Source organism: Arvicanthis niloticus, chromosome 2 (assembly GCF_011762505.2).
Source record: "Arvicanthis niloticus isolate mArvNil1 chromosome 2, mArvNil1.pat.X, whole genome shotgun sequence".
In the NCBI taxonomy this organism is placed as follows: domain Eukaryota; kingdom Metazoa; phylum Chordata; class Mammalia; order Rodentia; family Muridae; genus Arvicanthis; species Arvicanthis niloticus.
The window spans coordinates 54652687-54666855 of NC_047659.1; the positions used below are offsets into that span (position 1 = coordinate 54652687).

At 39.1% G+C, this 14169-nt stretch overlaps 1 protein-coding gene across 3 annotated transcripts in view; it reads right to left on the minus strand.

Moving 5' to 3' along the window:
* Positions 1–14169, minus strand: part of Cerkl (CERK like autophagy regulator) — a 93613-nt gene that overhangs the window by 8277 nt on the left and 71167 nt on the right. For all 3 annotated transcript variants that reach the window (XM_034496596.2, XM_034496595.2, XM_076928953.1), the window contains 5 exons: positions 2672–2746; positions 1770–1947; positions 1628–1687; positions 939–964; positions 745–853 (listed from right to left, as the gene is read on the minus strand). In XM_034496596.2, coding sequence (XP_034352487.1) covers positions 745–853; positions 939–964; positions 1628–1687; positions 1770–1947; positions 2672–2746 — 448 coding nt within the window. The remainder of the gene's footprint in view (positions 1–744; positions 854–938; positions 965–1627; positions 1688–1769; positions 1948–2671; positions 2747–14169) is intronic.

Below are 14169 nucleotides of genomic sequence, written 5' to 3' on the forward strand. Positions count from 1 at the left end.
ATGTTTTCATTAATTATTTGAGAAGTTTTTTTTTATAATGTTTTGATCATATTTAACCCCCACTCTTCTTTTCCTAATTCCTCCAATATATACTCCCTACATTCTCTACATTCTCACCCATTCCCAACTTTGTGTTATCTTTTATTTCTCAATAATCAATCAAGTCTATTTGTATTGCTCATGGACTCATGGACTTGGGGCCATCCATGTTCAACCACAAACTACCAGTGGTCATATCCTTAAAGAAAACTGACTCATCCTCCCCTCAGAAGCCATCAATAGTTAATAGCTCCTCAGCTAAAGGTTGGGTCCCCATGGGCCCCTCCTCACACCGTGCTGGAATGTCAACTGGCTTCATCTTAAATGCATCTCGTTCAGGCAACAGCAGCTACTGTTGAGTTCATGAGTGAACCAGTACTGTCATGTCCAGAAGGTGCTGTTCCGCTGCAGCTCCCTTCTGACCTCTGACCCCTGGCTCTTACAGTCTTTCCACCTCTCTTACATCGTGGTCCTTGACTGCTGGCAAGGCTCAAGGATGAGATGGGGTTGACTCCTGGCAGTGCCAAAGGATGTGATGGATACCCCATTTGTAGCCAAGCACTCCAATCGCTGACATTTAATATCTGCATTTTCATCAGGAAATATATCTTTAACAAGTTTCTAACAACTTTCTAGCTAGCTAAAGTATTACCAAAGAAAATATATTTATAAAAAGCAAGCTTTAATAGTCATCAAAACACTTACCTGGTGTCAGGTGCAAATCCTCTGGGTGCCACTGAACACAGACAGGGGATTGCCATGATGCTGATGTTCAAGAACTGTCCTTGGATGATTTGCCAGTGACCACCAGAGTCTAAAGAAAATGGAAGTACCTGGTTATGTTTTCTCCCCAATCATTAATGCAAGATAGGGCTTCAAGAAGATTCTTTCCAACTCACCAGATTCTGAAGATATCTGTGCTTTTCTAGAAGTAAAATGACAAAAACAAAAACATGTCACACATGTGTAAAGCTACCATCTACTAAACACTAGGAGACTACACAACCCATAATTGCATGTGCAGGGCTTTGCTTAATTGAATATCACTTAAGATATAAATTATTATGAGGAACATTTTTCATTTCTTAATAAGTGGAGCCTTTCTTTAATGTTGCTTTAATATTGAAATTCTATGCTTTTCTGAGAATTCTCATAAGGATCAAGACTGTGGGCTTGAGGCTCATGGTTGTACCAAAAGTTGTTTGACTGCCAGTCTGGATGCATGGTTGCTTCTGAAGGCAGAACATCAACTTTCCCTTTACTAGAAGAGGTAAGAATCCCTGATTCTACACTCCACATGCACATTGCTTATGTCAAAGTAGTTTATTCTTTAAAGAGAAACCAAAGGGGTTTAATGGTTAAGATTATGACTGCCACTGTAGAAGACCCACATTCGTTCCTATCACCACGTGGTGGCTCACAATATCTGTAACTCCAGTTCCACGGTATCTGATACCCTCTTCTGGCCTCAGTGGGCACCAGGCATGTATATGGTACACATAAATACATGCAGGCAAATCACTCATACATATTTTACTGCAAATAAAGAGAAGTAAAGATATCAACAGTTCACAGAACTTTTATTTACCTTTCTTGTTCATTCTGAGAGCAACCTGCTAGTAAAAATGATATTTTGCAATCCTCTGGCCTTAAAAAAAAACCAATAAAATTTATTATTAAAAGTCATTGGCATTGGAATATAGAATTTTTGCCTTAAGAAAAACCCTTACTTAAGTTTGGCCAATGCTTTGATTACAGCAAAGTCTCTCCGCTGACTAGGGGGCATCCATCGGTATTTTTCTGCCAAAGCCAAGGTCCTTCCACCAAAGCCAAACATGGCCGAAAACCCAAAGCGAAGAAGCTTGCCAGCAGAGCTAAAGGTGCAGACATCCACTGACTGTATGTGACCTGGAATGGTGTATCCAGTTCATCAGTGAGTGCACAAAACAGCAAATATCAGAGAATGTTTATTTACATAAGAAATACTGCAAGGTACCATCCATCATAGCTACTAATCTTGCTTTCTCTTTACCTATCTTTACTATATCAACTGTAAATGTCACATAACTTTTTCAGGTGAGGAGCAAAGAAACTCAAAGCAGTAAATGTTATAGCCTATATCAATGTCATATAAAATAAGATTAGAGTTCTGATGCTGAAGAAGATGTATTAGGGAAACAGAGTTAATATTAGTTTTACATTGCATTTATGTGAACTTTCATGCTATCACATGGGATGATTTATGACCCATGGATGTGCCCTGGTAGTTTTCCTCCTCTGATAATATGATCTTATGCCTAAAGTCTTAGTGCAATCAAACAACAGTGCCAATTACATATGCAAAGAGTATGCAAGAACTTTTCCTATTATGTTATAAAACTGATTTTGCACAATATTTTTTCCACCAAGATTATATAGTAAAACCTCATTTATTGCTCTTTTCAAAGCAAGTAGTTGAAATGAAAGGCAATTTATTTAGAAGACACCTCGCCTTTGAGATTTAGTCAAACATGTCTATACTTAGAGACAGAGAACTTACCATTCCTGGATGAGACTGACAGAAACACAATAGTTACTTACATGAGTTAAAAACTTCCCTATTCCACCTGGACGTCTCTAGAAGAATCCTTACCCAATATAATGTGCATGGTTGCAGTCACCACGTGAGGAGTTCCAAAGAGAGAATATGCCAATACATTAGTAGATCCTGCCAAAACAATTTAAAAACACGTATTGTAGGTAGAGTGCGTGTTTTAAATTACCATGTGCTCATATTGCACAAACCTACCACACTACAATGTTCAGATGAAAATTAATGGAAGTTTATGACAGAAGAGTTGTTAAAGCATTAGACATGCCGCCTTCTATTCGCAGCACAGATGCTTGTCAAGTGTTTGCAGGATTGTCTGTTAAACTTCTGAGTGATTTAAAAGTTTAAAAGAAAATACCACAAAATGTTAGAAAATTGGACTGGGTATCTCAGCTCAGTAGTGCAGTGCTTGTTAGCATGTATAAGGCCTGTGTTCTCTCTCTGGAACCATAAGTTAGAGAATACTTTATTGACTCATAACTATTTTGATCATGATATTTGTATTATTTCTCAAAACTACAATTATGTAGAAACTTATGCCATTCAATTTTAATGAATAAGCCTTTAGTTTCTATACAGAAATAAGAACTGACAGCAGAAAAATATGTATTGAGCAAAGACAAATGCATAGATATATAAATGAGAAAAAATTAGCTAATAATGGGAAAATACAGTATCACTTTAAACTCTGACAGGCATGTTCAAAGTACATTACATGAGTCTTAGAGGTACACTCTCACTTCAAATTGGTTTCCTTTCTATGTCTGAGAGAAAAACAACCCCACATGAAGACAATATTTAAGTTGACTGTCATTATCTAAAAGTGTATACACAGGACATAGTTTCTGATATTCATAGTCATTAGGGTAATTGAAAAGCATGCTAGAATTCCTCTAACTACTCACTAAAGGAAATGCTCCCTGGTGAAGGCCTGTGATGTTTATGTGTGATCAAACTCATACAAAACCTGTTTCCAAAGAGCAAAGTAAGAAGCCATCCCTCTTCTCCAGGCCAGTAAAGGCACTGCAAAGTGTGGAAAGAGGGTCACTTGGGCAACAGGGAGAAGTCAGTGTTAACCAAGAGCTGTGAAATCATGGGTCTGTTGTGTACTAGTTCCCAAGACAAACACTCATCCCTTGGATTTCGTTAGGAAGGAGCATTTCTGTACCCATGAGTATGTGCTTCAAATGTGTCACTTGCAACCATGTCCTTCGGTGTTCAGTTGCAGAAGCTGAAACACCTCAGCAACTACCACTAACTAAGATGTCATTGAAATAATTACATAACTAAGTATTAAATAACAATAAACACATTTTAGTTACTAATGATAACTAAGCATAATTACACCAGAACTCTAACAGTGCAACAACACGGCTCACCTTACCAACTGGCGAAGTAATTCTGAGTCACCAATCAAAAACAATCAATGTTCTGACTCCAGTCACTTAAAACACACCCTTGGTCATAGAGGAATGCGGTCACATTGTTTACTGAAAGGTGTTCATAGGGAACAGCACACTGAGCTCAATCTCACTAATTCAATTTTTAAAAAAAAAATCATCCTAGGAGTCCTGGCCAGAGCAGTTAGCAAGAGAAGGAGATAAAGGAATTGGAAAAGAATGGATCAAATTGTCACTGGTGGATTCTTATAATCCACCAGAAAATGCTGACTTCTGCCTGTTGCCCAATGCTCACTCTTCCCATACTTTCCAATGCCTTTACTGGCCTGGAAAGGAGGGATGGCTTGTTACTTTGCTCTTTGGAAACAGGTTTTGTATGAGTTTGGTCACATATAAACATCCCAGGCCTTCACCAGGGAGCTTTCCCCTTTAGTGACTAGATGGAGAAATCCTAGAGTGTTTTTGAATTACCCTAATGACACACTTTTAGAGGATGACAATTGAGTTAAAGATTGTCTTCCCATGGGCACTTTTTCTCTCAGACATAGGAAGGAAACCTACTTGAAGGTGTACCTCTAGAACTCACAGAATGCACCGTGAACATGGCTGTGAGTTAAAAGTGATGTTGTAGTTGTCCATTATTGATTGAATTTTTCTCATTTATGTATCTATGCATTTGTCTCTGCTCAACACAGACATTTTCTGCTGTCAATTCTTGTTTCTATGTAGAAGCTAAAGGGTTATTCATTAAAATTGAATTCAGTAAGCTTCTACATAATTGTAATTTTTAGGGAATAATATAAATATGATCAAGATAGCTATGGGTCAACCCCAAAGACTTCAGTAAAGTTGCAGGATATAAAATTAATATGTGCATACAGATTTTAATTTACTTATAGCAAACTGTCATAAGCTAAAACAAGAAAACCATTTTTCAACACTACCAAAGGTACTTAGGAGCAAATTTCACTGAAGAAATAAAGGATTTGTAAACTTAAATGTATAAACATTGACAAAAGAGATTTAGGATGTCAGAATTAAACACATAGATACATTGTGTTCACAAACTAGGAAAGTGCATACTGTTATCATAAGTACACTACCCAAAGCAGTCTCTGTTAAAGGATTCAAAGCAATCTCTATAAAAATTTACATGGTTTCTCATAGAAACAAAAAAAAAAATAGTCTTTTTTGAAAAAAAGAAAAGACAGGACTCCAAGTAGCTACCACAATCTTGAAAGAAGAGTAAAGCTGGTAGAGGCAGCATATATCCTAACTTCAAAATCCACTATAAAACTATAGTCATTGAAACAGGATGCTCTTGGCATTAAAAACAGGTGCATATATCAATAAAATATAATACCAAGACCCCAAATGAAAAACTCTTAACAATTCTGGTAAATTGATATTCCACACATGTACAAAAGCAAAGCAACAAATGTCAGTTATAGTCACTCAAACTGGAGACTAGGTGTCCACGTGCAGGAGAATGAAATTAGACCCTTCCATAACTTGAACACAATCCAAATGACAAAGGATTAGATACTTCAGACATTCAGTGGCAGACCACAAATGGGGACAGCTCCATGTTGTTGCTCTAATACCTAAAACACGAGACAAGAGCAAAAGTGTACATGGAGAACTATATCCCAGTGAAAAGCTTCTGTCCAGCACATGAAAGTCTCAGTGGAGTAAAAAAATGACCAACAGAACTGGAGGATGTTCACACAGGACAGTCCACAGTTGGTAAGGGCTCACATCCAAAATTAGACACACGCCATTTATGATAGCTATCCAGCTTGAGAAATGTATTTTTAAGTGCTATTGTTACCATGCCAACATCAAAAAGCAGACCTCCAGAAACCTGAACAAAATGCCTTGTGCAGACCTAAACTGTGTGCCATTGCTCCTGGCTTAAAACCCAAGTCACGGATTACTGTGCCACAATATAGGAAACCCTGACAGGATGATAAGTGTGTTTCTACACATATCTACATAGAGGAAAGGTGTAAAGAACGTTCTTAAAAACAGCAGTTTAAGAATCTTATCTACTATGAGTGGGGCTTTCAGAAATGAAGTTGTTTAAATCAAGGCATAGGTATAAAGGCCTAGGATAAGGCTACATCCTATTATTAATTTTATAAATGTTATACTTCTATGCTATAGTAAATTTACAGCTTTTTTCCAGTATGAAGTTAACTTTAGCTTATTGTATGTTTAAACTTTTAAATTTTTAAAACGTTTTTGACTCTTTATTAATTGGATATTTCCATCTAATTGAAAATAGTTTTTAATGCAATATATCCTGATTACAATACTTTCTTTCCCTCTACTCCTCCAAGTTCTGTTCCACCTCCCCTTCTATTCAGATCCACTCCCTTTGTGTCTCTCATCAGAATACAATTGACTTCTAAGAGATAACAACAAAATAAACTATTAGAAGATAAGACCATCACAACAAAGTTGAACAAGGCAAACAACAGAAGGAAAAGAGCCCAAGTGTGGGACGGTGAAGGGCAACATGGTTTCTGGTGGAGCATGGGCTGGGAACTGCTGGAGAACCCAGGCAATCCTGAGGGGCCCCAGGTGGGACTCAGGTGACCCTAAGTGATGGCATGCCTTTCGCCATGCTCCCAGATTTCAGGCTATGGACACAGGCCAGCAGACCTCCATAGATCTGTGCCTTTCAGTCACTTAGGACAATGCCCCATAGCCCCTCCACAGGTAGAGGGTGTGACTACAGGCCACACAGCCTCAAGACAGATCTTCATATTAATGAGGTACCTAAAGGCCAGAGGGGCGTGACCAATTAAACATTCCTTCCCAGACCCTCCTCCTTGCAAAAGGTATTTAACCTCAGGCCCACCCTGAGGAAACTGGGGTATAGTTTTCATCTACTTTCTGCCATTACAATAAACATCTTAAGACCATGGACTGTTTCTCTTCTTTGGGACCCACCTTGGGGAACAGTGGAGCAGGCCTTCATCTACACAGCCGTAGCCTAATCTCCCTCAGAAGAACTCTCTGTGTTCCCAGCCACGGAGATCACCCAAGCAAGCAAGATGAGCCAGCCATGCATGACCCAGCAAAATGAGACTCTCATTCCCACAGGATGCAGCTGGAGCTCATCTCTCCCCTCTCCTCTTATGCTGTGGGCTAATCCAGCCCAAATGCCCCTACTTCATTCTAGGCCCTTCCGGGGGGCCAAGAGCCTGAGAACCTGCCGGTTTGACCAGGAACCCCCAAGCCAAGAGCTCTGGCTCCCCACGGGACTTCAAACTGTGCTCCCCCATCCCAAGCAGAGTCCGGCGGCTTCACATAGCCTGATGTCCACCTGGCACAGTGTGGAGTGAGCACAGTCAACTTCCCATGTCCTGCCTCTGTCCTCCATGAGCTGCCCTAGCTCCGTGGGAGAGGCAGATGAGGGACACCCACATCAACCCACACACACATTAACCCAACACCCAAGATGAGTCACAATAATCCAGAGACCCACTCATTCACACACTCAGGAGTCCCATAAAAATACTGAACTGAAAGCTATAGTATACACACAGAGGACTTGGTATAGATCTTTCGAGGCTTTGAACTTGCTGCTATAGTCTCCGTGGGCGCATATGAGCCTTCTTTGGTTCGATTTGGAGGGCCTTGTCCTCTAACCCTTCTGGTGATTAAACTCTTTTAGCCTCCCCTGCCCAGGGGTTCCTTGAGCTATGAGTGGAAGGGTTATTGGAAACATCTCATTTAGAGCTGTATGTCCCAAGCAGTCTTTCTCTGTGTAATGTCTGGCTGTTGTCTCTGTTCCCATCTGCTGCAGGAGGAAGCTTCTCTGATGATGGCTCAGTAAGGGACCGATTTATAAATTAATAGTTATGTTAAAACATGGACATTTTTATTATGTCCTTGCTCCACAAACTTGTTCTCTATTTATAAGCTTTCTTGCCTTTTAAATATATTTGTTAAAAACTTAGGGGGAGTGGGGCCAGGGAGATAGCTCAGCTGTTAAGAGAGCATACTGATTTTCAGAAGGCCTAAGTTCAGTTCCCAGCACTCATATCAGGCAACTCACAACTGCCTATAACTCTACCCTGGGGGTTTCTGATGCCTTCCTCTAACCACTCAGTTGCACACCCATTTACATAATGTGCCACATACATAATTAAAATATAAATCTTTTAAAAAGACATTAACGTACATGGTGGAGACCTGTCCAGTGTGAACATCATTAGCGAGCATCGCCGTCTTTCCCTTCAGCTGCTTCACCTACTTTTCAATGGACTTTGCTGTCACAGCAGTGCCATCTTCTGGATCCTCCTCAAAGGACCTGGCTGAGGCCCCTGTTGGAGGAAGGGGCTTCTTTTCAGAAATACACCCATGGTGGATACTGGTTTTATTTCATCATAGATTTGCTCGTAATGTACCACAAACATTCCTCTCTGTTGTGGAAACTCCTTGATGTCTTGGATCTGTGCTTTCAAAAATGTGCCCAAAGCTCTGAGTTTTCCTGGGAATTCTTCTCCAGTGTCCTTATCTCAAAATATGTTTACTGGGTGACAAGGACATTTCAGCTTCATTATGAATATATAGAATCATCACTATATTTGAGGTCTGTCTTTAACCAAAATGTGATTACACAAAACAATGACTACATGCATAAGGAACTCAAATGTATCTTTTAATTTGACATTACATTTGATTTTTTAAAATGAGTAAGTTTTATGACTAGTGATTTTATTAAAGAAGACATACAAATGGCCAAATCGTAGAAATACAATTTAAAACCTCAATAACTGTTCTTTTGGTAACAATATACTAAAGTTAAAATGATACAAAGATAAAGAGCTTGATTCTTGAAGAATGATGCTATGTAAATTCAAGGTATATTCTGAATTCTTATCAAAGCCATCTACAAAGTCCACTACCATAACAAGATAAAAACACAGCAATACAAAACCCAACAAAACAAAATCAAACAACACAGCAATAATAAAGAAAACTACAGACCTATTTCCCTGAAAAATATGCATTAAAAATTCTCTGCAGAAACTAGCAAACAGAAATAAACAACATATTATGAAGATCACATACTGTCCACAAATTTATTGTATTCTAGGAGTATAAGACTTGTCCAATATATCAAACCAACAAGACAGTTACATAACTGGACTCAAAGACAGAAATCACATAATTTTAAGACAAAAAAACCCTCAAAATTGCTACAGGAAAATACAGGTAAAATAGTTTAAGAGATGGACATATGCAAGGATTTTTCTGAAAATAAATCTAACAACACAAGAAATAGCCTAAAAATTTATAGACAGATTACCTAAAATTAAAGCTTCTGTGCCATAAAGGAGGCACCCATCTGGATGAAAATATATCTACAGAATCAGAGAGATTCTTCTGACTATTACACATTGGAAAGGGGATTAAGATCTAGAATATATAAAGAGTTTCAAAAATTAAACACAAACCCCACATCATTTCATCAATGATAAACTGAATAGTTTTCAAAAGACAAACTACAGATGTGCAATAGCTACTTGGCGGCATCCATTGTCCTTTAGACATCAGGGAAATGCAAAATTAAACCCTTCTAGATTCTATCTTATCCCACTCAGCAGCGTGGCTATCACCAAGAAAACAAATGACAACCAAAGCTGCCTAACAGGTAGAGAAAGAGAAACCTTATTTACTGTTGGTAGGAACGTAAACTGGGGTAGCTACTTTGGCAATCAACATGGAAGTTTTCAAACAAACCTAAAATAGCCCAAGGACTGAGTCAAATAGCACAGAGTTACCTGCAGATCCATGCTGACCATAGCACTAGTCACAGTAACAGAAGTGATAAATCAACCTATATGCAGCCCCAACAGATAAGTGGGTAAGGAAAATGTGGTATACATATACAGTGGAGGTTATTTAGGCATTAGAATGAAATTGTGTAAAATGTGTTCTCTTATACACACACGCACACGTGTGCACACACACAGCCTGAGAGCAGAAAGTTAGTACTGTGACTAGCAGGTGAGGAGACATGAGAGGGTAATGAAAGGTCACGGACAGATCTGCAAGTCTGTGCTCATGCATCAATCTTCACAATAGCCAAGATTTAGAATCAGCTCCAATGCCCACTAGATGAATACGTAAGGAAAGACAACAGCATTTATTTACAATAGAATGCAACCTTTAAAAGGACGACTACCTGGAGATTTGTGACAGTGTGGACAAATTTGTAGGATAAAACATGTCTGGTAAGATGAGGCAGGTATGGAGATAAAAACACTGTAAAAAAAATCTCAATTATGCATGAAATCTGGAAAAAAGCAAAAGATATAAAAGCAACTGAACCCACAGACACAGAGAGCAGGAAGCAGGGGATTAGGCTCCAGCAGTGGGGAAATGGGAAGTGTGGGGCCCTGCTGGCCAATGGAGGCAAAACCCAAGTTAGAGGAAGTAAGTTCAGGAGTTCTATTGTAAAGCACAGCGACTACAGTTAATGTGTAACATACTTGAAAACTGCTAACACATAAGGAAATGATATATGTGTCGGGAGTGGGAGGGAGAGCACATATGATAATAAATCCAATTTAGCCATTCTAAGATGTCCACATTTTCCAAACATGTTGTACATGTAACTATGAGCAGTTTTTAGTCAATTTAAAAATAACTGAGAAGAGGCCATTTACATCAACTGATAGAAATAAATTAACTATAAAAAGACTCTTATGTCCCACTCTAGAGATCATGAATCAGCCTGTAATTTTTAAGATGCCCAAGTGAATTCTATAAAGGCATAGTCTATGAATAAGTAGTAACAACATCAACCCTTCCCAGGTTTTACCTCCAACTGGTTGAATGGAGAGAATGGGGCAGGGGTGGGGTTGGGGGGGTGTGGCACACAGATTGGACCTGGGTACGTTTTAGCGAATTCTCAATGTAACATTTTTGAGTTCTTGGTCTGCAAAAAAGTAGCCTAAAACCCTTTACTCTGGGTATTTTTGACTAGAACTCTCGATGACCTTTTGGACTGCCTGTATATTGGCAACATGATTCATGATACATCTGGAACGATCCAGAAGGAAAACAAATCATTTTTTGTTTGTTTGTTTTTTGTTTTTGTTGTTGTTTTTCCTTGCTGTATCAGATTTACTTTTTAAAGTAAATCTGCTTTCAAGGTTTCAAGAGGACACATAATTAGAGAGAGGCCTTCAGGATTATTGACCACAATATCCCATGACATCATTTCCTCCATCCCTGGGGTTAATTCTAAGAAGACTATAAAAGCATTCCTCTAGAAAGGTTTTAAGATGCCTAACATAATGTTGTTATGCACAGTCGCGAAGGCTACACATCCTACCCAGGAAGGTAGAGAACCTTGCTCCCACAGGTTCGAGTATGGTGAGCACTCAAGCAAAGTCCTTTGCAATGCTAGAAGTCAGTTTGCTGCTCTCATGACCTGCCAAGTTCTGCAAATGTCCTCCAATTTTACACAATTCAGTTGTCATAGGAAACGTGACCAGAGGTCAGAAACTATTCATCACCTACTCATTAAGGCCTACCTTGAAGTCTAAATGTGAGTCTCTTTAGCATTCTAAGGCAACCCTGAAAGCTCCAGAGAAAGTACTTTTGAAACCATAAAATTGAAGGTAGTACTTTTCCCCTCCAGACAAAATGTACATGGTTTGAAAAAAATGTCTGCAATAGAGAAGTTCATGCTGTTCACATACATAGCAGAAGGTAAACATCTTAATTTGCAGGAAAAGTTATTTTTTTAAACACTACTAGTAACTTTGCCCAGCCGCCCCTCCCCCATACATGCTGAAATGTGCTAAAGACAGAGTTGGGGTGGTGTGGGGTTGGAGGTGCAGCATTTTGTGAAAAAGAAAGTGGAACCCTGTCTGATGAAGTACAAGGCAGCACCCACAGGGTCCAAGAGAAGCAGCGAATGAATGAATGAATGAATGAGCGAGTGAGTGAGTAAATAAATAAATAAATAAATGAAAAAAAAATTGTCCTTGGAAGTGCAAGCACTTCTGCAGAACAATTAACTTAATTAACCAGACAGCATGAATATTCATGAGGCTGTTAATGTCTCCCACATCCAAGCAGATAGATGTGATGTAATGACTTCCTAGCCAAGCATATCTAAAATTCTCATGAAAGCAGCACCTACATATCAGTTCTTTGCCTTAAATATCATAGAAATTAATGGTCCCTCGGCAATACTTTATTCTCCTCAAATTAATTGGAAAGCATGAAAATTATTTATGCAAACTCTATAGGAATATATGGTTCCAAGCCATCAGCGTGTGGATTAAGTCTTGTTTTACAACAACGGGATTGCTTTTTTTTTATATTTTTATGTCCTCTCGGGCTTTCCTTGCTAACTCCCCAACCCCCTTCCCTTCTAATCAGACTCTGTTTGTATAGTTCCTTAGCACCAGTTACCATAGCAACAAGCACCATTCCTAATGGCCAGCAGTTCAAATACAGGCTTTCCCACATCTGATACATTTGAGTCTGAGGATAATTCAGCAGCTTAGTCTGTTGGCTCAGTGGAGTAATTTACTAAACACTCTCCCTCTGGGTGTCTCTCTCCAGGAGGCAAATGGCTTCAAAGGCAGATTGTCTCCTCATGGGCAGCTTGGAAACTTCCTGCCTAGCTCTTGTTCCCATTCTTCATCAAAAGCCCTGACTAGGCATAGCATCCTTATATTAAACAGCCCACACATGACTGTCCTTTCCTATTAGACAGAATTAGCAAGCTGCAACTCCTATCCAACTACCAGAGTTTGGCAGCCTGCTGCATCTTCAAAACAAAAAAAGATAACAATGCCATTCCTTGAAGTAGCCACTGAAAAACAGGGTATTTTCAAATGTGAAATGTGCTTTGAAATTAAGCAGGGGGTGGGGAGGAAGAGGAGGGGAACGTGCTGGAGGGGGGAGGGGGCAGGGATCCTCAGTGCTTCAACATTATTCTGTTGTAAAAAAAACTGGTTACATATTACAGACTTGAGCATAATGACTGATTTTTACAACCAGCTCCCCTCCATGTCAGATGCACACTTCTTAGAAGATGCCCTTTCCATTTCTGAGCTATGGTGGTTAGTGAATGACCTCAGAGATCCAAGTGCTAATGAGAAGAACAGCAGCCTGGGCACATACACTGCCGGGAAGCTCCTACCAGCCACACGCAGAACTACTGAAAGACACTGAAGGGTCAAGAAATAAATTCTGGATGAACTAATCGTCCAAATTGCATCTCTTTCCCTACCTCCTTTAGCCAAGGCTGATTATTATCTTCTTCAAGACCATTATTGGTTTTTCTAAGTAGCTTACATTGTTAAGATGTATTCTAATCTCTCCCCACTTAAATTATTGGTTTTGTAAAAGACTTTATACTTCACAAAGGTATTTGGATCCGTTTCTGTTTTTTTTTTTTTTTCTTTAATGTCTCTGTAAGTAGCTACTGAGTAACATATTCACTTGCAAAATTACAAATATGTTTTACAATAGCTATTATAAAAGCTAATCTCTTCCAGAACCATTCCCATGTTAAATACATAAGTACGACTACCTCTGTAATAGCAAAATGCATAGCATGGATAATTCTAAACGTATGACACGATATGGTTATCAAATGCACATTGAATTTTCTTTAATCACACACATTTTTTGTTTTTATATGAGAAATATTTTTCCTGTTTTTGTCTTAACAATTTTATACAATGACTTCTGCGTTGGTTAGCTTTATGTCAAAGTGACATAAGCCCAGAGTCATTTGGGGAGAGGGATTGTCAATTGAGAAAGTGCCCCACCAGATTGGCTTGTGAGCATCTTCTTGAATGATGACTGATATGAAAGAGCCCAACTCACTCACTGTGTGTAGTGTAACTGCTGGGCAGGTGGTCTGGATGCCATGACAAAGCATTCGGCACAAGCCACGAAGAGCAAGCCAGTAAGCAGCATTCTTCCATGGCCTCTGCTTTATTTCTTGCCTCTGGGTTCTTTCCTCAAGTTCCTGCCCTGAGTTCTCTTCATGCTGTACTAAAAGCTGTAAGATGAAATAAACCCTTTCCATCCTCATGTAGCTTTTGGTCATGGTGATTTACCACAGTGATAGAAACTCAAACATTT